The 24,904-nt window shown below is 42.5% G+C and overlaps 1 protein-coding gene across 3 annotated transcripts in view; it reads right to left on the bottom strand.

Moving 5' to 3' along the window:
- Window positions 1-722: 722 nt before the first annotated feature.
- LOC140197795 (cadherin-7-like) overlaps window positions 723-24,904 on the bottom strand; it is a 147,313-nt gene continuing 123,131 nt past the window's right edge. For 2 of the 3 annotated variants that reach the window (XM_072258248.1, XM_072258257.1), the window contains exons 11-12: window positions 20,103-20,354; window positions 723-14,261 (exon numbers count right to left, since the gene is read on the bottom strand). In XM_072258248.1, coding sequence (XP_072114349.1) covers window positions 13,774-14,261; window positions 20,103-20,354 — 740 coding nt within the window. In that variant the 3' untranslated portion in view covers window positions 723-13,773. Of the gene's footprint in view, window positions 14,262-20,102; window positions 20,355-24,725; window positions 24,902-24,904 lie in introns of those variants that run through there. The other variant, XM_072258264.1, reaches the window with a different exon arrangement.

Genomic DNA, 24,904 nt, shown 5'->3' with positions numbered 1-24,904 from the left:
AACTCAATGGGTCAGGTAACATCAGTGGAGGGAAATGGAGTGAGAACAATTCAGGTTGAGACAACTTATCTAGCCTGAAAGATTGAGAGGAGATAGCCAATGTAAAGAAGTGAGGGAAAAGGGTATGGCAAGATTTGGCAAGTGAAGGGAGGTAATAAGCAGATGGAGGGGAGGGGGAAGTAGTGACAGAGGCTCGGAGGTGATAGGTGGAGGCAACAGAGGACAGCAGATGATGGGATCTGATAGGAAAGAAAGATGGAGCGTGGAGGTGGTGTGGGCCAGTAGGAACAGGTAGGAGACCGAGTGGGAGGAGAGTATGTTTGATGGGCTGCTGGAGTGTGTAGTGGAGGGAACAGAAATAGGATAATGGAGACTGAAGTAGATGTAAAAGGAACTGGGTTGGTCAGAAGAAGAGAGAAATGGTTAAGATTGGGAGCAATTTACCTGAAAATGGATATTTCAAAGTTCATGCCATTGGGCTGTAGACTACCCAGGCGGAATGTGATATGCTGTTCGTCCAGTTTGCATTTAGCCTCACTCTGGCAGTGGATGTAAATTCTTTCTGTGGTATGGATTATTCCCATTATAAAATCACCACCAGATTCTACAGAAAATGAATAGCAACTTGACCCAGTTATTGGAGGCAAACTATTTTATTTTATACACATATATAAATAGAAATATAAGATAAAAAGAAATATATATTTCAAATTTACAGGGAACAGAATTTATTTCTTATGCAACAAAGCACTTTGTCATTGATACTCAAAAGCTAACAAATCTAAAGCACAAACATAGATGTTCTCAAATGTATACAAAATATGTTAAATAATGGAATAAATTTTTAAGTTTCTGTAGCAATGAAAATATTGATATTGCCCGTACTTCTAGTAACAATTTGCATCGCCCCACTTTTACTTCTGCTTGTCGGAAGGGGTAATTACCTGGAGAAGGAGTGTCTTCTCCACCTCAGGGATCCAAACCTCACCCACTGAATGCATCCAGAATTTTCTGTTATCATTATAGATTATGGATGTTAGGTTATGTATTTAATTTTAAAAACAAATTGTCAAAATCAGGACTGAAGTGTCACAATCTCTTGATCTGGCTGATGACCATTCAGATTTGATAAATTATGCCTATGTTGTCATCAGATTTATGGGTCGAGTATGGGCAGCAGAATTCATTGCACTTTCTGTACATTCTAAATCAACAGCAAACTAGCTAGTTAATTATAAAGCATTTGAACTTATCCGTAAATCATCAAACTCTTGATCACAATAAATGTCCCCAACTCTCCTTTAAACTCCTCCACTTGAAGGATTTCGTCACCTGGTTTTGTACTTCTATGGTAAAGTGATGATGGCACCAAACAGCAACTCCTTTGCTTGTATCTTCGGAAACAGCTTTATTTCTATCTTTGATATCTTTTTTTTTCCTTTTCAAGGTTCTTTTGAAGACCCTAGCCTGGAGTTACACTCTGACTTCAGTTCTTTGCAGGAATGGGACCTGCTGTCAGGGCCTCACCACCAGCTACTTTTTTGATATCCCAAGGACGTGGCCTGGAAGACTAGTGTGCCTTCAGTGAACTGGATTTTCATGGCTCTGGAGATGGGCTGATTCAAGGCCGGTGCCCCTGACTGAGGTGTCATGGGAGAACATGGAACATCACGAGCAGCGGGTTAGCTGCTGTGAGTTGTTTGTCCAGAGAGCTGAGCTTTCTGGGCACAGAGCTTGAAAAAGCGGTGCAACAGACTTTTAACGTCATCAATCAGTGAGTTGTTTATTACGTCTGCCCTCTCGCTGTGAAACGGGGACATCTCTTTTTCCCCTATAGGGAGAGAAAGAGCCTGTGGTATGTCGAATTACTGGGTGAACGAGTAGACTTTAGGGTACTGCAAGTCTGTCTTTATTGATGCTTTGCTGCACACTTGAGTGCTTGGTGGGGGGCGCCAATGCTTTTTGTTGGTGGGGGCGGTGGTGGGGTCATTTCCTTTCTGCTGCTTGTGTGTGAGAGGAAACGTTTAACTATCATTCATTCTTTGGGGCACTCCTCTGTTTTCGTGGATGTTTGCAAAGAAAAAGAATTTCAGAATGTATATTGTATACATTTCTCTGACATTAAATATACCTATTGAAACCTAAAACAGAGGAGTCGATGGACCTAGTAAAGGTTTAGTCAGCTATTTTGTACGTCTATGGTAAAGCTGAGAAAGCGATAAACCTAGTGAGGGTTTAGTCACCTGTTTTTTGTACGTCTGTAGTAAAACAGAGAAGGTGATGGACCTAGTGAGGGCAAATGGAATTAGTGTAGATCTGATGAGCTGAAGGGCCTGTTTCTATGCTGAACAAATCCAAAACTCTCAGAATGAGTGTTTCCATTGTAGCTTAGTCTCAACAGGCATGATAAGATTCTTGTGAAATATGTTGGCATCTTTGACTATTCAACCTTACAAAACTATAGAAAGATGATGACCCTTTGGTGCATTGAATTGGTAGTAGCTCTGTGTAACAGGAATTCATTGATCAAATTGCCTTAAATTCTCCTTATAGTTTGACACCTTACTCAAGTACTGCCGGTCCACATTTCAAAACTACAATTAAATTTGTCTTCACTATTATATCTACTAGCATATTCCAGATTTGAACCATGAAGAAACTTTGTCTTCCTTTTCACTTTTGGTTCTTTTGCTAGTTACATTTGTTCAATGCCTTCTAGTTCTTGATCCACGCCACTGGTGAGAACAGCTTTTCTCTACCTGATCAGTCTATACCCTTCATTATCTTAAATACCTCCATTAGATTCTATTGCAATGTTCTTCATTTGAAGGAGAACAACTTTCCTCTATGATTAACGTACATTCTCTCGGAACATTTTTAGTAAATCTCTTCTGCACTCCTTCAAAAGTTTACAGCTTTCCCAGTGTGTTGTGCCCAGAAATGGATCCTCTCAGTCCTCTCCGCCTCTGCTTGTGTTCTTCTTAGTCTTAGCCTATCTCAAACATTCCTTGTTCCCTCAGTTTTTCCCCATTCTTGGCAACGTAAACTATGTTTGATTTATAACATGTCCTACATGAACATCCATGATGAGGGACAGGGAATTATGGTGGCCCAAGTGAAAGGACTCAACCTCAAACATAAACTGTCCATTTCCCTCCACAGATGCCGCTGATCTTTAGAGTTCTTCCAGTTCTTTTGTGTGTTGCTTCAGCCTCCAGCATCTGCTGCCTTTTGTATTCACTGTTCTAATGACGCTCAGCATTAGGGCAAGGAAGAGCATCTCACCTTTTGGCCAGATGCATCATAGTTCGCTGGACTCTACACTTCAGATGATCAGCCTTTACAGTTTGTATCAGAACTGGCCAGCTCTGATGAAAGATTGTCAACCTGAAATGTAAATGTTTCCCTCTGTGCGCCCTCCACAGATGGCTACTTCCAGCATTCACCGATTTTATTTCAGGCTTCTAGTGGCTGCTGTTTTTTTGACATTGTACATACTTTCAGGTCAGAAATAGGACAACTGGTGTAAGGATAAAAGAAAGCTGAGGAGAGTCTGGAACTCTCCCTATAAACAGATGGTGAGGGCGGAAACCTTCAGACATTTAAAAACCGTTTTGCTGAATGTAATAAATCCCAAAATGATCTCGGAACTATCAGACCATGATGAACACAATGGACCAAACAGTCTCCTACTCTGCTATTAATATTTACGACTATGGTTAACATCTAATACAAGCTTAAAGACCTGCTGAAGTGCTCCAGCGTTTTGTGTGCGTTGCTTTCTATTTCCAGCATCTGCAGAATTTCTCATGTTTATGGTATGTTGAAAAGGAGCTCCAAAGATATATGAAGACAATCAATGTTATTGCTTCTGCTGAAATTGCTACATTGTGAAATGGATTACAATTATGGAACTAGTGGGCTGAATGACCTGTTTCTCAGCTGTGTAGCTCTATTCACCGAAAGTCACGTCACAGGTAGACAAGTGAGGGAAGAAGGCTTTTGGCATACTGTCCTTCATCAGCCAAGGCAATGAGTACAGAGGTCAGAACATTATGTTGCAGTTGTACAAGATATTAGTGAGACTGCATTTGAAATATTGTGAACAGATCTGGTCACCCTGTTACAGGAAAAATGCCACCTAGCCAGAAAGAATGCAAAGGAAATTCACGAGGACTTGAGGGTCTGAGTTATGGAGAAAACTTGAACAGATTGAGACTTTTTTCATTGGAATGAGGAGTGATCTTATGGAGGTGTTAAAATCATGAATGCACACAGTAATTGCATCAGAGTTGGGGAATCAAGAACTAGAGGCCATAGACTGAGGGTGAGAGGGGAGAGGTTTAATAAGAACTCGTGGGGTAAACTTTTCACCCCAAGGGTAGTCAGTATCAGAATGAGCTGCCAGAGGAAGTGGTCGAGGGAGGTATACTTACAACATTAATGGTTTTAAACAGCGACATAGATAAGAAAGATTTAGAGATATAGCCCAAAAGCAGGCAAATGAAACCAGCTTAGTTGGGAATACTGGTTGGCATGGAACCGTTGAGCCGAAGGACCCGTTTCTGTGCCTTATGACTCTACAACTATAATCCAACTGTCACCTCTGGTTAGAAGAAATTGATCTAAACGATAACACTTACCGGGGCTATACACAGAAAAAAATATCTATAGTGTGCAAGTAGCTTTCTGTAATGTAGAGGTTAAATCCATAGAGATGGTACTCAGTACAAACAGGAGGCTGATAAATTTCTCATAATGGAATACAAAATGTGGTTCTAGATAATGATATAATGGATAAGTTGTGTACAATCTGACAGATGAAGGTCTTTTCTAGCTCATCCCCAAACACTGCAAACAGTGAGGTCCAACTGTATGCAAAATGCCACCTTGGAACTGTGCAAAGATTGAAATAACTGCACAATTTTCTTTCTATTCATCTATTAGTTCAATTTCTGCAGATACAATTGAAGTGATTGTTGGAAATATTTCCACTGACAGCACTTACTGTATAAATGTTGGTTTAGGGATTCCTTGCCCAGTGGCACCCTCGATAAATATAAAAAGCGGCAGCTTAATAAAATCTTCATCTTAAATTGTATGAGCAGGTTTACAGTTATTCCCAGCAACCGTGCCTTGCAATAGGAATAAAGAGAAAGTTCAACACTATTTTACTTCTAAGCTGGTATTCATCTGCTGGGGAGGAATAATTTATTTAAACAATGGCAGTTAAAATTGATACACACGGGGAAAAAAATCTCCAGTTTACAAATGTGTGTGTGTATGTGTGTGTATATATATATATATATATATAAACTAATTGCATCCTTCTCATGCTAACCAAAGATGAAGAAAAGAGTTGTATTTATATAGTGCCCTTCACAAACTCAGGATATACTGAAGTGCTCCATATTTGGAGGTTGTCACTGTGATATTGAAGGAAACAATAAACAGGGCATCTGCATTTCATCAGCCCACATATGGATCCACCTATTGCCTGCCAACTCTTCCCTCTACCTCTTTATACTGGTTCCCTCTCCTCATGTTTTCAGACTAGATGTAGGGTCTCAACTGTAACCACTGATTGTTGAATTCCCTCCACAGATGCCACCTGATCCATTGAAATTCTCCAGTGTTTTCTGTGTTGTTCCAGATTCTAGCATCTGTAGCTTCTTGTGTCTCCACTCAGCTCTAGGTGTCTGCTAAATCATGGTTGATAAAGACATACAGCCACAACAATAACCTCTCACTCAATGTCAGCAAGACCAATGAGCTGATTATTGACTTCAGGAGGAGAAAACTGGAGGTCCATGAGCCAGTCCTCATTGGGAGATCAGAGGTGGAGAGGGTCAACAATGTTAAATTCCTTGATGTTATCATTTCAGAGGATCTGTCCTGGATCCAGCCCTCCGGTGAAAAATGATATCGTATCAGTTAAATAGGGGCCATGGACAATTCTAATTTGATGGAGAGGGATGTGAAAGCACAGAGGAACATCTGGAAAAATTTCTGAAACGCTCATTTGCTACTGTCGTTACTGCGCAGTTGGGAATCTTTCAGAGGGAAGGCCTCAAAATCCTCGGCTTTGCCTGCTGTTGGCGACCAAGAAGGAGGTTGAATCGTTCAGATAGAGATGGCACTCAGTACTCAGTGTTGGAGAGCTGATCAGAGCTCGAAGTTTTCGGATGACTCAGAGTCGGACCGTGGTCGGATATGGCAGGGAGAGTTTTTCTTCCTTCTCCCGTCTGTGTGAGATGTGGGACATTTAAGAGACTTTGAACTTTTGCTGTGCTCATGGACTTCTTCATCAAGTTATGGTATTGTTGCACTGTTGTAACTATATGCTATAATTATGTGGTTTTGTTAGTTTTTTTCAGCCTTTGTCTGTCCTGTGTTTTGTGATATCACACCGGAGGAAATATTGTATCATTTCTTAATGCATGCATTACTAAATGACAATAAAAAAAGGACTGCGGTGTCTTCATAATCTAATCTAAATCTAAGTGCCATTACGAAGGAAGTACAACAGTGCCTCTAGTTCCTTAGAAGTTTGCAAACATTCAGCATGACTTATTAAACTTTGACAAACTTCGAGAAGTGAGATTATATTGACTGGTTGCATCACAGAGTGGTATGGAAACACCAATGCCCTTGAACAGAAAATCCTACAAAAAGCAGTGGATATGAGTCAGTCAATCATGGATAAAGCCCTCCCCACTATTGAACACATATACATAAGACGCTGTCACAGGAAAACAGCATCTATTATCAAGGACCCCCACCATCCAGGCCATGCTCTTTTCTGGCATCAGGAAGGTGGTACAGGAGCCTCAGGGCTCACACCACCAGATTCAGGAACAGTTACTACCACCTTCAATCAGGCTCTTGAACCAGAGGGGACAACTTTATTCATCTTCTCTTGCCCCATCACTGACTGTTCCTACAATCTATGGACTCACTTTCAAGGATTTTTTCATCTCATTTCTCGATATGTATTGCTTTTTAATTTTTTTCTTTTGTATTTGCACAGTTTGTTGTATTTTTCACATTGGCTGTTTATCCGTCCTGTTGTTTGTCTGTCCTCCTGGGCACTGTCTTTCATTGGTTCTATTGTGCTTCTTAGACTTATTGTGTATGCCCCAAGAAAATGAATCACAAGGTTGTATATGTACTTCAATAACAAATTTGCTTTGAACTTTAAGCATTGAAACAGACCCTACAACCCATCTCACCCATGCTCATCTTTTCCTTCAGTGCCACTTTTCTTATCCCATATACTTTCATATCCATCATCTCTGCCTTGGATAGACCCAGTGACTGATCTTCCATGGACCTCTTGGGTGTTCACTGCTCCCTGAATGAAGAAATGAGGCCCTGACCCCTCATTCTAGACATGCCAAATTGATAGGATTCGGGTGATAGGTGAAATATTTAAGGAGGTCCTGAGAGGGAATCTCTTCACTTAGCAGGTGATACTAGTGTGAAACAAGCTACTAGCGATGTGGAAAATGTGGACTAATTACAACATTTAAGAGAAGTTTAGATTGATATATGGATGACAGGGGAATGGAGGGATTTGGTCCAGGTGCAGGTAGATAGGATGAGGCAAAACAACAGGCCAGCACTGACTAGATGGGCTAAAGGACTCGTTTCAGTTCTGTAGTATTCTATGTCTCTAAATTAGTGAACACATTCACCTCACGTCTCCCTTGTTGGACCCTGTAGGAAAGTTTTACATTTTGATGCAATTGCCTCACATTCTTCAAAACAATGGAAGATGAGCGAAGCCCTACCCCCCCCCCGCCACATGCACCTCCAACAACCCATTCCCTCCCAAGCCTGTTCCACCATACCATGAGGTCATGACTGATCTGCACATTAACTCCATATGCTTAAAACTAAATCTATCATTCCTAAGATGAAAACTCACTGTCCATGCAGCCACAATTTCTATTTGCAGAAGAAAAATCAAAGGGTATCGCTTTAAGGTGAGAAGGGAAAAATCTAAAAAGACACAAATTACAACTCCATAGCCTAGAGGGTTATGCATATATGGAGTGATTTGTTAGAGGAAGTAGTTGAGATAGGTACATTGACAGCATTTAAAAGACACTCAGATAAGTGTATGGATAGGAAAGATTTGAATGGATATGTGCCACACAAGGACAAATGGAATTAGCTTAGGTAGGCATCTTGGTCAGCATGGACCATTTTGGGGACAGCACTGTGTCTATGCTCTTTGGTTCTATGATTCTTTAAGTGAGTTCCAAATTTCTACCATCCTGTATGTACAGACATATTTCTTGATGTTAGAACTGAAATTAAACCAGGGAAAGCTGGAAATATTCAGCAGGTCAGGCAGCAACTATGTAGAGAGTATCAGATAAGATTAACGTCAACCTGAAACGTTAACTGAGATTCAATTTCCACAGCTGCTACCCAATTTGCTGAGTGTTCCCCACCCAGTTTGATTTTAGATTTTCACAATCTACAATTATTTTTCCCTTTGCTTATTAAGTTCTGAGCTCAGTAATTATACTCCTTAGTAGAATAGTGTCATCTCAGTTCCAAAAATTCAGGCTTTCAGAGACAATTTATAAAGAAATTTAATTTCCAGGACAGTTAATGAATGAGAGAAAATTAATCTGTTGTCACACAGCTCAGCCCAAAGTCTTAAGTTAATCAACTTTTGATGCAATAAATCTTTTGGCTGAACGTGGAAGCTTTAGAGAAGTCAGAGCATATTTACCAGGATGCTGCCTAGCTTCGAAAGCATGTCTTATGAGGAAAGGTCGAGAAAGCTAGGACTGTTCTCTTTGGAGCAAAGCAGGATGAGAGTCAACTTAACAGAGGTGAATAAGATGATAAGAGACATAGACAGAGTGGACAGCCTGTGCCTTTTTCGCAGAGCAGTAGTGGCTAATACCAGTGAGGATCCTTTTAAGGTGAGTGGAGGGAAGTTTAGGGGAGATGTCAGAGGTAGGTTTTAACTCAGAGAGAGGCAAGTGTCTGGAACGCACTGCCAGGGTGTTGGTAGAGGCAGATACATTAGGGACATTTAACAGACTCTTAGATAAGCACATAGAAAAAAAACAAATGGAGGGTTATGAGCTTTGTATGAGGGAAGGGTTAGGTTGATCGTAGGGTAGGTTAAAAGGTCAATACAACATCAGGTACTGAAGGACTATGTTCATTTGCACAAACAGGCTTCATTTCTATCAGTGCCCAAGAAGAATGTGGTAACTTGCCTCAATGACTATCATCCAGTAGCACTTACATCCATTGTGATGAAATGCTTTGAGACATTAGTGATCAAGCGTGCCAATTCCTGCCTGAAGAGCAACTTGCATCTGTTCCAATTTACCTACCATCACAACAGGTCAACAGCAGATGCCGTTTCAATGGCACTCCACTCAACCCTGGAACATCTGGACAGTCAAGATGCATGCATCAGGATGCTCTTCTTTAACTACAGCTCAGCATTCAGTATCATCATCCCCTCAAGACTAATCAATAAGCTCCAAGACTTAGGCCTCAATGCAATTGGATCATCATTCTTCCCACTTGTAGACCCCAGTCGGCTCAGATTGGCAACATCATCTCCCCCACAATCTACGTCAGCACAGGTGCACCACAAGGCCGTGTGCTTAGCCCCCATTTTACTCGCTTTACACTTATGACTGTATGATTAAGCACAGCTCCAATGCCACATTTAAGTTTACTGATGACACTAATGTTGTGGGCCAAATCAAAGGTGGTGACAAATCAGGATATAGGAGGGAGATCGAAAATCTGGCTCAGTGATGCTACAACAACAATCTCTTAATGTCAACAAAGCCAAAGATCTGATTATTGACCACAGGAGGGGGAAGCTGGACATCCAGGAGCCAATCCTCATAAGGGGATCTGAGTTGGAGAGGGTCAGCAACTTTAAATTACTCAGCATTATCATTTCAGAGGATCTGTCTTGGGTCCAGCATGTAATCACTAGTACAAAGAAGGCACGGCCATGCCTTTACTTTCTTAAAACTATGTGTAGATTCAGTATGTCACCTCAAACTTTGAAAAACTTTTATAGGATGAGCAGCGGAGAGTGTAAAGACTGGTTATGTCATGGCTTCTTATGGGAATACCAATTTTCTCGAAAGGAAATGTCTTCAAAAAGTAGTGGATACAGCCCAGTGCATCACAGGTAAAACCCTCCCCACAATTGAGCACATTTACAAGGAGCACTTTCACAGGAAAGCAGCATACATCATCAAGGACCTCCGACATCCAGGCCATGCTCTCTTCTCTTTGCTGCCATCAGGAAGGAGGTACAGAAAATTGGATAGGCAAGAACTATCTACGGGAGTAAGGGTGAGGGGACACTTGACTGCAACTTAATATCGCAAGGGGTTCTGACAGCATGGATTCAGATTTCTTGATGATATACTGTAGATGGGGGCCAAGCCAGTCTATACCAGCTGGATTAACCCACTGCAGAGGAGTAAGTGTAACCAAACGCACCGTGCTGAGGATATGGGACTGGGAGGGGAACCTTACAACGCAGCTGAGTGGGTCAATTGGATTGCTCTGTGAGCTGGCACAGAGTGGACCAATCAATCTGTCTGTTAAACCATGTCATTTGTATGGCCAACTTGTCTATCTGCACCTTCTCGGGAATTGCAGCACTATATTCTGCATTCTGCTTTGTTCTTTACTACCTCAGTGTAATTGCGTACAGAATGTGATGCTTGGATGGCACGCAAAACGAAAACACATCACTGCTTTTGTGCATATTGCTGGAGAAACTCAACAGCTTGAGCAGTATTTGTCAACATTTTGGGTCGAAATCCTGTATCACAATTGAGAATGAAAGGGCAGATGGCCAGTATAAAGAGGTGGGGGGGGGGGAGGGAGTCTAAGGGGATCGGTTGACTGAGAGATGACAGGTTGTGTCAGGAGTTTGGAGTTGGTTGGAGTTGGGACAGTGGAGTGAAATGGGGGGAGTGGGATGGTGGAATGTGAAATATCTGGAATGAGAAATGAGATGAGCAACAACATGAAGGACCACCAGGGCTAGGCTGTGATAAGTAAAGGTGAATAGAGGAGCCATTAGGGGAGAGGGGAATGGCAGATGGAATCAAAACCAGAGAGGGGATGGATGGTGAAATTGTGGATGGACTGTGGTTGGATGGTGGAAAGTAAGCCAGAAGTTTGACTGAGTGAATAAATAAGAACAGAAAGTGCTGGAAATATTCAGCAGGTTGGGAAGAGCAACAGAGTTAATTTTTCAGGTTGAAGGCACTTCATCAGAACTGGGAAGGAGACAAAAGAGGCACACTGAACTGGAGGGAGGATCACAGGGTTATAGCGGGTGTGTCTCTGATAGGGTAAAACTGGGATCTACACAGAGATTAACTGTAAACAAGGCTACATTGGAGCATCAGTAGCTGAGAAGAGACCTGATAGAAGTGCATAAGATTACAAGAGGCACAAATAAATAGTTTGTATCTATTTCCCAGGTCTGAAGTTTCTAATACTTTCGGACATGCATTTAAGGTGAGAGGGATGAAAGTTCAAAAGGTATGTGCCTGGCAAGTTTTTTTAAAAATATGGAGCCTGGAATGTGCTGCCAGGTGTGATGATGGAGGCAGGTGCAATGGAGGCAGTTAACTAGTTCCTAGATAAGCACATTAATATACAGAGAATGTAGAGATATTGATCATGTGCAGGCAGAAGGGATGGCACAATATCATGGGTTGAGGGTTATGTTCCTGTGCTATACTATACTACGGTTTAGATTCTAAAGTGACTTGGTCAGTGAGTGAGAGAAAGGAGATATAGAGTGAGAACACAGGCAAAAGAAATTAGACAAGAGAATGCAGGAGTTAGAAATGCAGAGCAGGAAGACATCGTCAGATCAGGCTGGGCTTCTTCCCCACTTCCAGAGAGAGAACAATGGAAAATAAAACACAATAAACTGAGCCAATATCACCAATGGATGAGTGATACAAAATGTGGCTTGCACTCAGAGCTGCTTATTGCTGAGAATTCTGTAACAAATGGTGAGAGTCTGTTTCCATTGGTTGGATAGATGGTAACAAGAGAGAAATAAATTAAATCAGTCACCAATAAAAGAACATTTTGATCACTAGAGCTATGGAATGAACAATCTTTCCATTAACTGTGAGTACTGTTTGTAAAGTGAGCTGGTTCAGTATCAGTATTATTTCCTGCCTAGACACTGATAGGTCACATAAGCATCCCTAATAGGGTCCTAATCACTATTAAATTGCTACTGTCACGATAGTGCAGTCAGGAGTGCTCTTCTGAGATTGGTTTGGTGCTGAGCAAGTTTTGCTTTACACCGTACAAGGCAGTCTTGGTAATGCATGAGACAGGCGCTGCGTGACTGAAATGGAAAGTATCCTGTCTTGCTGAATAAGCGCAAAACTGCTCTAGGAAAGCTACAAGAAAACACAACAAAAGCAGGGTGACTAAAAAACTCTGCAGCTTAGCTGGTAAGACTACTGACTCATAATCAAAAGGTTAAGGGTTCAAATCCCCCTCTGGGGAATACAGAACAACAAGTGGAGTATGTTATTATGTTGGAGCAGTTGCCTTTTCAGAAGGATTGTTAAAGCAAGAACAGTCGGTTTTCTCAGGTGGATCTAAAGGATCTCACAATGCTATTTTGAAGCAGAAAAGGACAGTTCTGCCTGGTCTCCTGGTTAACATCAGTCCCACAGCTAGAATCAAAAAATGATTAGCTGGCTATTTTCGTATTGCTGTTTCCAGGAGCTTGCTGTATGTGCAAATTGGCCAATATAATTCCTACACTACAGTAGTGACTTGCAACTCATAAATACCTTGCTGATTGAAAAGTGCTTCAGGACATCTGTAGTGAAGGGTGTTATAGAAGTCTAAGGCCGGCTTTCTTAAAATTTGAAATACTCTCTTATTGATCCACAAGATGCACCAATCTACACACTTCCATCAGAATTTACACTGAAATGTTTTGTTGTAAATGAGTTAGTGCCTTTGTTAGAACAGCTTAGAAGATCTGGGTAACAGATTGTGCACTGCATCATCTTGAATGTTAGTTATCTGCATAACGCCAGATCCCCTCAATGCATCTTCCTCATCACCCTCCACTATCACCACACCCCTAAGTACTGTGCAACCTTGAAAAGATAATGTTTCTAGTGAGTGGCAACATCTCCATTTAGTATTGTATCTGAAAGAGGCCACCATGAGTGTCAGTTTAGTTCATGTATTCATGACTCTAGAGGGTAAGAGAACCCATAATCTACTGACCAATGGTAGAAAGACACTGAGCCTGTAGATGTGGCTGACCTCTGACACATGAGCTTAGGGAATGGAGGAACACTAATTCAAATTCCGTTGGTGCTCAAAATTTTACACCAACAAATTCAGAATGCTAAATAAATCACTTCATTTTGTCTTTAGTTTGCAATGTTCCAAGTCCATGTCAGGTGAGAACTGACATGAAAAGGATCTTCAGCAGTCACATTCTCCACAGATTCCCACTGAAGCCCATTTGTTATCCCAGTGTCGCTGATGAATTTTTCCATTGCTCTGGATTCACGCCAAGAATTTCAGGTTCCAAACATCTAATGAGAAGCAATCTTCTGAAAGTGGAAATTGGTAAAAGTTTTTTTGCATCAGAAGGAATGCCCAGATGTAAGCAGGCACAGTAGGTGAATGAGGCGACATCAAAAGCACGGGGATGACCTCAACAGAGATACTCACGACTGCCTCCTGCCTTCATGAGGCTGTGTCATAGTTCCCATACAGTTCAGCCAGGTGGCGGAATCGGGGACCCCAGTCGCGGAGATAATCGTAAGGTGAGTCTGAACTAGAGGCTATTGAAGAGATTGAACTTAGGGATCCTGCCAGTGAGCCACTCCCCTCAAATGCATATGTCTGCAGGGAATCATATGGGAGAGCAGAGGGATCCGTGTCCGCTTCCCTCAACCTGTCGTTGATAAACTCTCGGAATACAGCAGCATCAGGCCCCAACCCAAGAGACTGCCTGCATACTGACCGAACTTCTGATTTTACGTTGTCACGGAGCTTGGCTGCTCGCCTCATGTGAGACCCTCTCAGGGTGGCGATGTTGAAAGCCTGGGTGTCCTCCTCTCCGCCTCCTTCGTCGTCGTATCTGATAATGTTCTCACACACATCGTCACCTTCGTCAGCTGACTGAGGCTCCTTCTTGTGTTGCCTGAGCGTAAGGAGGAGGAGAATAATTGCTGAGGAGGAAAACAAAAGAAAGTTGCGTTACAGGTAGACAAGGTGGTGAGGATAGCTTTTGTCACACTAACCTTCAGCAGTCAGAGAACTGAGTATCAAAGTTAGAATGTTATGTTACAGTTGTACAAGATGGTGATGAATTTGGAGTATCACGTTTTATTTTGGTCAGCATTTTAGAGGGAAGATGGTATTAATCTGGAAAGAGTGCAGAAGAGATTAGCAAGAATTTTCCTGGGACTCAAGGGACCTGGTTGTAGAGAGAGAGTGAGAAGGTTGGGACTTTATTCTTTGGAATCTGGCAGAATGACTGGTGAGAGCTGTGCTAAGTCATGAGAGATATAAATACGGTGAACACACAAAAGTCTTTTTTTCCCAGGGTTGGGGAATCAAAATCTAGAGTGCATAGGTTTAACGTGAGAGGGGAGAGATTCAAGAGGAACACGAGTGGCAATGTTTTTACTTAGAGAGTGGCCCATATATTCCATATATAGCCAAGCTACCAGAGGAAGTGTTTGAAGCATTTAAAGGACACTTGGACAAGTACCTGAATAGGAGTTCAGACTGACAAGGGCAAATGGGATTAGCTTAGATGGGTATCTTGGACGTCATGGATTAGTCGTAATTTGAAAAGGTTCAGCTGGCCACTTGCAATACGATGATAACTTGAAGCAGGATCCAGCAACCAACATTGTAGCTGGACTTCAACCACACTGAACATGTCACACAGCACCTTTCAATACACAAGGTGCTGGAAGATTTGAAACTTTTTATTCATTGAAGAGATGTGAGCTTTTCAGGCTAAGACAACATTTAATTGTCCACCCCTATTTTTCCTCGGAGACAAAAGAGGCAACAGAGATGGAAAATGCTAGAATCTGGAGTAACTCAAAAGAGACTGGCGGCACTACATATGTCAGGTCAGGTACCAGCATCCTTTGAAAAGGTAGTGATGAGCTGGTTTCTTGAACTGCTACAGTGTTTGAGTTGTGAGTACCATCCACAATGTTATTAGTGAGTTAAAATCTTGGAAATCTCTCAGTGAAAGAATATAGTTCCAAGTATGGATGGTGAGAGCCTTGGAGGGAATTTTCCAGATAGGGGCTTGGGACTCCACCTATCTAAGACATTTTCTGTTCGCCATGACATCTAAAAGTTCGACAGACTGCCATGGGTGTGGAAGGGTGGGAATATTGACTGGCTGCGTCATAGCCTGGTATGGAAACACCAATGCCCTTGAATGGAAAATCGTACAAAAAGTAAAGGATACAGCCCAGTCCATCATGGGTAAAGCCCTTCCAACTATTGAGCACATTTACACAAAGTGTTGTTGCAGGAAAGCAGCATCTAACATCTGGGACCTCCGTCACCCACGTCATGCTCTTCTCACTGCTGCTATTAGGCAGAAAGTACAGGAGCCTCAGGAGCTCACCATCAGCTTCAGGAACAGTTATTACTCCTCAATCATCAGGCTTTTGAACCAGTGGCAACAACTTCACTCAACTTCACCGAACTGTTCCCACAACCAATGGACTCACTTTCAAGGACTCCATCGCATGTCCTCGATATTTATTGTTTATTTATTTATCATCATTATTTCTTTTTTCATTTGTATTTGCAGTTTGTTGTCTTTTGCATTTTTTTTTTGTCTTCCCCGTTGGGTGTGATCTTTCATTGATCCTATTATGGTTCTTGGATTAACTGAGTATGCTCTAAAGAAAACAAATCTCAGGGTTGTATACGGTGATATATGTACTTTGATAATAACTTCACTTTGAGCTTTGACCTGCAGACTTAATTTCAAGGTCTCTTTACAACTCATGGTCTCAGTATTATATTTTTTTGATTTGCATTGTCTGCCTTATTTTGTATATTGGTTTATTGTCTGTCTTTGTCTGTTATGTATAGTTTTTTTTGTAAATAATATTATAGTTCTCTTTTATCCCTTTTAAAGGCCTGCAAGAAAATGAATCTCAAGTTAGGATATAGTAATATATACTGTACGTGCTTAGGTAATAAATTTACTTTGAACTTAAAAGAATCCAGTGATTAGAACTTCAGAACCTTTGGGGTGGAGCATTAGACAGTTTGATGACCCTTACACTGAGTCCTCCAGCACACCTCAGCCAAGGAGGAGGGGTTGCACTTGAATCTGAGGGGGACCGATATCCTGGCAGGGAGGTTTGCTAAAGCTATTGGGGAGAGTTTAAACTAGAATTGCTGGGGGCTGAGAACCAAACTGAAGAGATGGAGGAAGAGGTGGTTGGCTCACATACAGAGAAAGCTTGGAAACAGTGCGAGAGGGAGGATAGGCAGGTGATAGAGAAGGGATATGCTCAGACCAATGGTTTGAGATGTGTTATTTTAATGCAAGAAGCATCATGAACAAATCGGATGAGCTTAGAGTGTGGATCAGTACTTGGAGCTATGATGTTGTGGCCATTACAGAGATTTGGATGCCTCAGGGGCAGGAATGGTTACTCAGAGTGCCAGGCTTTAGATGCTTCAGAAAGGATAGGGAGGGAGGCAAAAGAGGTGGGGGCTTGGCACTGTTGATCAGAGATAGTGTCACGGCTGCAGAAAAGGAGGAAGTCATGGAGAGATTGTCTACTGAGTCTCTGTGGGTGGAAGTTAGAAACAGGAAGCGGTCAATAACTCTACTGGGTGTTTTTTATAGACCACCCAATAGTAACAGGGACATCGAGGAGCAGATAGGGAGACAGTTTCTAGAAAGGTGTAATAATAACAGGGTTGTCGTGGTGGGAGATTTAAATTTCCCAAGTATTGATTGGCATCTTCTTACAGTAAGGGGTTTAGATGGAATGGAGTTTGTTAGGTGTGTTCGGAAGATTTCCTGACACAATATTTAGATAAGCCTACAAGAGGAGAGGCTGTACTTGTTCTGGTATTGGGAAATGAACCTGGTCAGGTGTCAGGTCTCTCAGTGGGAGAGCATTTTGGAGATAGTGATCACAATTCTATCTCCTTTACCACAACATTGGAGAAGGACAGGAACAGGCAAGTTAGGAAAGTGTTGAATTGGAGTAAGGGGAAATATGAAGCTATCAGGTAGGAACTTGGAAGCATAAAATGGGAACAGATGTTCTCAGGAAAATGTATGGCAGAAATGTGGCAGATGTTCAGGGGATATTTGTGTGGTGTTCTGCATAGGTACGTTCCAATGAGACTGAAAGGATGGTAGGCTACAGGAACCATGGTGTACAAAGGTTGTTGAAAATCTGGTCAAGAAGAAAAGAAAAGCTTGCGAAAGGTTCAAAAAACTAGGTAATGATAGATATCTAGAAGATTATAAGGCTTAAGAATGAAATTAGGAGAGCCAGAAGGGGCCATGAGAAGACCTTGGTGAACAGCATTAAAGAAAACCCCAAGGCATTATACAAGTATGTGAAGAGCAAGAGGATAAGACGTGAGAGAATAGGACCAATCAAGTGTGATAGTGGAAAAGTTTGTATGGAACCGGAGGAGATAGCAGAGGTACTTAATGAATACTTTGCTTCAGTATTCAATACAGAAAAAGATCTTGGTGATTGTAGGGATGACTTACAGATAATTGAAAAGCTTGAGCATATAGACATTGAGAAAGAGGGTGTACTGGAGCTTTTGGAAAGCATCAAGTTGGATGTCTCTGGGACCGGATGAGTTATACCCCAGGCTACTGTGGGAGGCAAGGGATGAGATTGCTGAGCCTCTGGCAATGATCTTTGCATCATCAATTGGGACAGGAGAGGTTCCAGAGGATTGGAGGGTTGTAGATGTTATTCCTTTATTCAAGAAAGGGAGTAGAGATAGCCTGGGAAATTATAGACCAGTATGTCCTTACTTCAGTGGTTGGTAAGTTGATGGAAAAGATCCTGAGAGGCAGGATTTATGAACATTTGGAGAGTCATAATATGTTTTGGAATAGTTAACATGGCTTTGTCAAATTTAGAGAAGTGGATGTTGTGTATATGGATTTCAGCAAGGCATTTGATAAGGTACCCCATGGAAGGCATATTGAGAAAGTAAGGATGGAGGCATAGGATCCAAGGGGACCTTGCTTTGTGGATCCAGAACTGGCTCACCCACAGAAGGCAAAGAGTGGTTGTAGATGGGTCATATTCTGCATGGAGTTCAGTGACCAGTGGTGTACCTCTGGGATCTGTTCTGGTACCCCTTCTCTTCATGATTTTTATAAATGACCCAGATGAGGAAGTGGAGGGATGGGTTAGTAAATTTGCTGATGACCTCACTACAGGAAGGATGAGGAAACTATAGAAAGGATGCAGAGGTTTACAAGGATGTTGCCTGGATTGGGGAGCATGCCTTATGAGAACAGGTTGAGTGAACTCAACCTTTTCTCCTTGTAGCATCGGAGGATGAGAGGTGACCTGATAGAGCTGTATAAGATGATGAGAGACATTGATCGTGTGGATAATCAGAGGCCTTTTCCCAGGGCTGAAATGGCTAGTACAAGAGGGCACAGTTTTAAGGTGCTTGGAAACAGGTACAGAGGAGATGTCAGCACTAAGATTTTTTACACAGAGAGTGGTGAGTGTGTGGAATGGGCTGCCAGCGATGGTGGTGAAGGCGGATATGATAGGGTCTTTTAAGAGACTCCTGGATAGGTACATGGAGCTTAGAGAAATAGATGGCTATGGGTAACCCTAGTAATTTCTAAAGTATGTATGTGTTCGGCACAGCATTGTGGGCCAAAAGGCCTGTATTGTGCTGTAGGTTTTCTATGTTTCTTTCCCACCAGTGGGAGCTAGCATTAGCTGTTATTTATTCACCTCAATCCATCAGTGTAAGCGCCTCCCTTCCCTTCTTCACGTTTGCCCAGCCTGCCATGAAATGAGAAAATACTATTGGGTTCACCACTCCCTGCAGATTGTCTCCCATTCTCACGACTTCAGACATCCCACCCTGCGAAAACTCATTTGAGGGAGGTAGCAACATCAACTTGCGGGAGACTCCCGGAACTTCTGGGAGAGACGGGATGTCTGCACTGTAGCTCCTTAGCAGCTAGCCAGCTAGTTTAAATAATGCTAGCTCTGCTAATGAAGAAATGACACCTGCTAAACTCACCTCAACATGCCTTTTACAGTCTTAACCTACCATGAGCAATAGAAAAGTCACTGTTGCAAACAGTGCAGCGAGCAACACTGTCATTATTTTGACCCCTGTTAGGCAGGGGTACACTTTAGTGTAGTCTGGGGTGACGTACGTTTTATATTTTCTTATTTTGGAACACTCTGCCATGGCGTTTTCTCTCTCTCTCTCTTGTGGTCGCTCTTGCTCTCTCTCTCTCTCTCTCTCGCACGCTCGCTCTCTCTCTCTCTCTCTCACTCTCTTGTGGTTGCTCTCGCTCTCTCTCTCTCTTGCATGCTCTCTCTCACTCTCTCGTGGTTGCTCTCTCTCTCTCTCACTCTCGTGGTTGCTCTCGCTCTCTCTCTCTCTTGCACGTTCTCTCTCTCTCACTCTCTCGTGGTTGCTCTCGCTCTCTCTCTTGCACACTCTCTCTCTCTCTCGTGGTCGCTCTCACACTGTCTCGCTCGCTCGCTCATTCTCAAAAAAATTGATTTGCGGGATATTGTATATAATTTGTGGGCACCAGGGAACCACTATTAATATTTGGGAGTCTCCCAGAACTTCTGGGAGAGGTGGGATGTCTGCTACTTTTTCACTAAGGAGGGAATTTGTAAATTTAGCTACCTGTTTTATAACTTGACATGATTTAATGTTGTTCCAAGATCGCAAGTCCTGATGTGAAGCACCCCCCACCCATACTTTTCATCCCCACGGGTGACACACAGTGCTAGTAGAAAGGCAGTGAGCTTCCTCACCTAATATCATCAGAAGGCAGACTACCACAGCGATGAGGGCTCCTGTGCTAAGGCCAGCAGGTAGCAGGAAAGTCTCAGTGTTGCATAGTTGGCCAATGCCATTGTTACTGCATTTACACACAAAGACAGTGAGGGTATTGGTGCTGCTCAGAGAAGGCATCCCATTATCCTCAATCAGGATGGGCAGCAAGTAAAAGGCTTGTGCCCGCCGATTAAATCCAGTTGTCCGTGTCAGAATTGCAGCGGTGTTATCTGCAGACCAAGACAATACACAAAATCTTTGTTAGGCAAAACAGTAAAATAAAATTACAGTAGTTTAATAAACTGTTATTGTCATATATTGAGGTACGATGAAAGACTGCTATGTACGCCATTCCTACAGATTGATCCTTCATTTAGTACTTCGAGGAGGGACTCAGGAAAAGCATCAAAAATATTACAGAGAAAGTGCTAGGTCTTTACGAGGATGATTAGTGAGGTCAAGAGTTCATTTTAAGAAGTGAGGGGATCATTCAATAGTCTTTTAACAATGGGATAGAAGGCATCCTTAAGCTTTAGTTCTATGTGCTTTCAGTTTTTGCATCTTCTGTCCAAAGGGAATGAGAAGAGAGAATGTCTAGGGTGGTTGGGACATTGATTATGTTCTTTGCTTTACTGAGGCAGCAAGAAATGTAGACAGAGTCCATGGAGAAAGTGCTGGTTTCAGGGTCTGCTGAGCCGTGCCCACAATCCTCTATAGTTTCAAGTGATTACGTGCAGAACAGTTGCCATATCAAGCTGTAACGTATCCAGATGGAATGCTTTCTGTAATATATTGATAAATATTGGTGAGAGACAAGGGGGACATGCCAAATTTCTTTAGCCTCCTGAGGGTGTAGAGGCACTGGTGAGCTTTCTTATCTGTGGCATCCATGTAGCTGAAACATGACAGGCTATTGGTGATGTTCATCCCTGGGAACTTCAAGCTCTCAACCACCTCTACCTCAGCACCATTGATGGAAACAGGTGTGTCCACTTTCCCACTTCCTGATGTCAATAACTGGCTCTTCTCAGTGTATGTGGCAAAGAGAACACCCAGCATATTCTCCATGGGTTAATATCAAAAGACACATGACACAACACAGTGGTACATTAAGTCAAAGTCACTCTCGGTTGGCATTCCTCCAATTTACATCCAGTCACAATGTCTGCTTGGATAACAAACATTATCCCTGTGGAACTATATATAAAGCATGCATAGGTTATTTGGCCCAACTTGAACATGCTGGTGACAAGGGCCTCCATCTGCGCTTCCTCTTCATTCACAGAGCCACCTGTTCCTTCCGTTTCAAGTGTCCATCTACATTGCCAAAGTGCCTGCGGCTTTAGTTCACCATGTCATATTCTGACCATTCTGTCCATGGTCTCTTGAACTGCCACACTGAGGCCCAATGCAAACCTAAGGGACAACACCTCATCTTCGGACATAATCCAGTCTTCAGGATTCAATATCAAATCCACTAATTTAAGATTACTCACTTTCTGTTTATATCAGAATTGTCCAACTCTACTCAATATCATACAATCAGATCATTGGCAAATCATTCTTTCTTGTGCAGAGAAAATAGAAGGTGGAGTTTGATCTGGGCAAGGATGAGTTGCTGCACTTTGGAAGATCAAACAAGGGGAAAACAGTTTTAAAGGCAGGACCCTTAACAGAGTTGAATGTACCAAGGAAGAAGAAAGAATGAGCGGATTAAGCTGAGTCTTTATCAGTTGAGTCCATCTGATCAATTGCAAGGGAGTAGAAGATCCCTTAGAATAACGATGCATCTCAGTGTGTACACGAGAAATTAAACTGTATTAGGTAGCTAAAAGAACAGAAGACACTAGAAATATTCAGGTCAGTTTGCATCAGTGGGAAGAGAAAAAGAATCACCCTTCTGGGTCAGAGATCCTTTGTTAAATACTCAACAGCCTGGCCTGTTGAGCATTTACAGCATTTTCTCTATCTGTCGTAGATTCCTGACATCCGCAGCATTTGGTTTCCATATGCCAATTGACTTAAATGAAACCACCACATTTAAAAAAAAAAGTTACAGGACATACAACAAGAAAAGAGCTCAGAGTTTCTCTAGAGCACTTTGGTAAGTTACAGTATTTTGGGGGCAGAAACATTTCACTCCCTCTGACAAAAGCGAAGACACACATCCATCTGCAGTTCCTGTAGGATTGGCATTGCCCTTTACTGAATGCCAAGGTTCATGGACCTATCACAATGATCCTATATCACACTACAAAATGCACGGAGGACGTCTTTGCCTCATCCCTGTGCCGAAGACGCCGCGCCCCAGTGGCCTCAGTGACTACAGACCAGTGGCATTGACCTTCCACATCATGAAGACCCCGGAGAGACTTGTTCTGGAGCTGCTTCGGCCTATGGTTAGGCCACACTTAGATCCCCTCCAGTTCACCTACCAGCCCCGACAAGGAGTTGAGGATGCCATCGTCTACCTGCTGAACCGTGTCTACGCCCACCTGGACAAGCCAGCGAGCACTGTGAGGGTCATGTTTTTTGACTTCTCCAGTGCGTTCAACACTATCCGCCCTGCACTGCTGGAGGAGAAGCTGACAGCGATGCAGGTGGATGCTTCCCTGGTGTCATGGATTCTTGATTACCTGACTGGCAGACCACAGTACGTGTGCTTGCAACACTGTGTGTCCGACAGAGTGATCAGCAGCACTGGGGTTCCACAGGGGACTGTCTTGTCTCCCTTTCTCTTCACCATTTACACCTCGGACTTCAACTACTGCACAGAGTCTTGTCATCTTCAGAAGTTTTCTGATGACTCTGCCATAGTTGGATGTATCAGCAAGGGAGATGAGGCTGAGTACAGGACTACGGTAGAAAACTTTGTCACATGGTGTGAGCAGAATTATCTGCAGCTTAATGTGAAAAAGCCTAAGGAGCTGGTGGTAGACCTGAGGAGAGCTAAGGGACCGGTGACCCCTGTTTCCATCCAGGGGGCCAGTGTGGACATGGTGGAGGATTACAAATACCTGGGGATACGAATTGACAAAAACTGGACTGATCAAAGAACACTGAGGCTGTCTACAAGAAGGGTCAAAGCCGTCTCTATTTCCTGAGGAGACTGAGGTCCTTTAACATCTGTCGGACGATAATGAGGATGTTCTACGAGTCTGTGGTGGCCAGTGCTATCATGTTTGCTGTTGTGTGCTGGGGCAGCAGGCTAAGGGTAGCAGACACCAACAGAATCAACAAACTCATTCGTAAGCCCAGTGATGTTGTGGGGATGGAACTGGACTCTCTGATGGTGGTGTCTGAAAAAGAGGATGCTGTCAAGTTGCATGCCATCTTGGACAATGTCTCCCATCCACTACATAATGTACTTTTTGGGCACAGGAGTACATTCAGCCAGAGAGTCATTCCACCGAGATGCAGCACAGAGCGTCACAGGAAGTCATTCCTGCCTGTGGCCATCAAACTTTACAACTCCTCCCTTGGAGGGTCAGACACCCTGAGCCAATAGGCTGGTCCTGGACTTATTTCATAATTTACTGGCATAATTTACATATTACTATTTAACTATTTATGGCTTTATTACTATTTAATTATTTATGGTGCAACTGTAACGAAAACCAATTTCCCTCAGGATCAATAAAGTATGATAAAGTATAACTACGACTATGACTATGACTAATGTGCAGCTGCCAAGAGAGCAACTTAAGTTAAATCATGTGCTCAGTAGGGAGTAGCACAAAAAGCCAGAGACATCAGCAGACCTAGCCCTGACCATAACTCTGCATGGCACTGGAATTGGTTTATTATTGTCACATGTAACACGATACAGGGAAAAACTTGTCTTGCATGCTGTTCATACAGATCAAATCATTGAGGCAGAATAAAGTGGAACAGCTACAGAAAAAGTGCAGTGCAGGTAAACAATAAGATGCAAGATGGACAGTGAGCTGAATTGTAAGGTTAAGAGTCCAACTTATCATACAAGGGAACTATTCAACAGTCTTATAGTAGCAGGATGAAAGTTGCCCTTCAGCCTGGGGGAACGCACGTTCAGGTTCGTGTACCTTCTGATCAATCGAAGAGGGAAGAAGAGAGAACATCCAGGTGTAAGAGGTTTATTTATTATGCCGACTGCTTTACTAAGGCAATAAGTGTACAGTCCAGAGAGGGGAGGCTGGTTCTTCTGATGCTTTCAGCTGCATCCACAATTCTGCAGTTTCTTGCAGCCACGTGCAGAGCAGTTGCCATGCAGAGGCATTATGCATCCAGATAGGATGCTTTCAATGATGCATCAATAAAAATTCAAAGTTCAAACTACATTTATTATCAAAGTACATATGCTGTATGTCACCATATACAACCCAGAGTTTCAGTTTCCTGTGGGCATGAACAGTAAATAAAAGAAACACAATAGAATTCATGAAAAACTGAATACAACAGAACAAGCAACCAAAATACAAAAGACAATGAACTGTGCAAATAGAAAAAGAAAAGAAAAAATAATAATATTAATAATACTTAAGCAGTAAATATTGAAAACATGAGATGGAGTTCTTGAAAGTGACTCCATAGGTTGTAGGAACATTTCAGTGATGGGGCAAGTGAAGTTGAGTGAAGTTATCTCCTCCGGTTCAAAAACCTGATGATTGAGGGGTAATAACTGGTCCCGAACCTCGTGGTTTGGATCCTAAGGGTCCTGTACCTCCTTCTTGATGGCAGCAGCGAGAAGAGAGCATGGCCTGAATGTTGGGAGTGCTTGATGATAGATGTTGCTTTCCTG

Source organism: Mobula birostris, chromosome 1 (assembly GCF_030028105.1).
Source record: "Mobula birostris isolate sMobBir1 chromosome 1, sMobBir1.hap1, whole genome shotgun sequence".
Taxonomy (NCBI): Eukaryota; Metazoa; Chordata; class Chondrichthyes; order Myliobatiformes; family Myliobatidae; genus Mobula; species Mobula birostris.
Note: the sequence above shows the minus strand (reverse complement) of the source record. Positions and strands in the feature narration are given on the sequence as shown.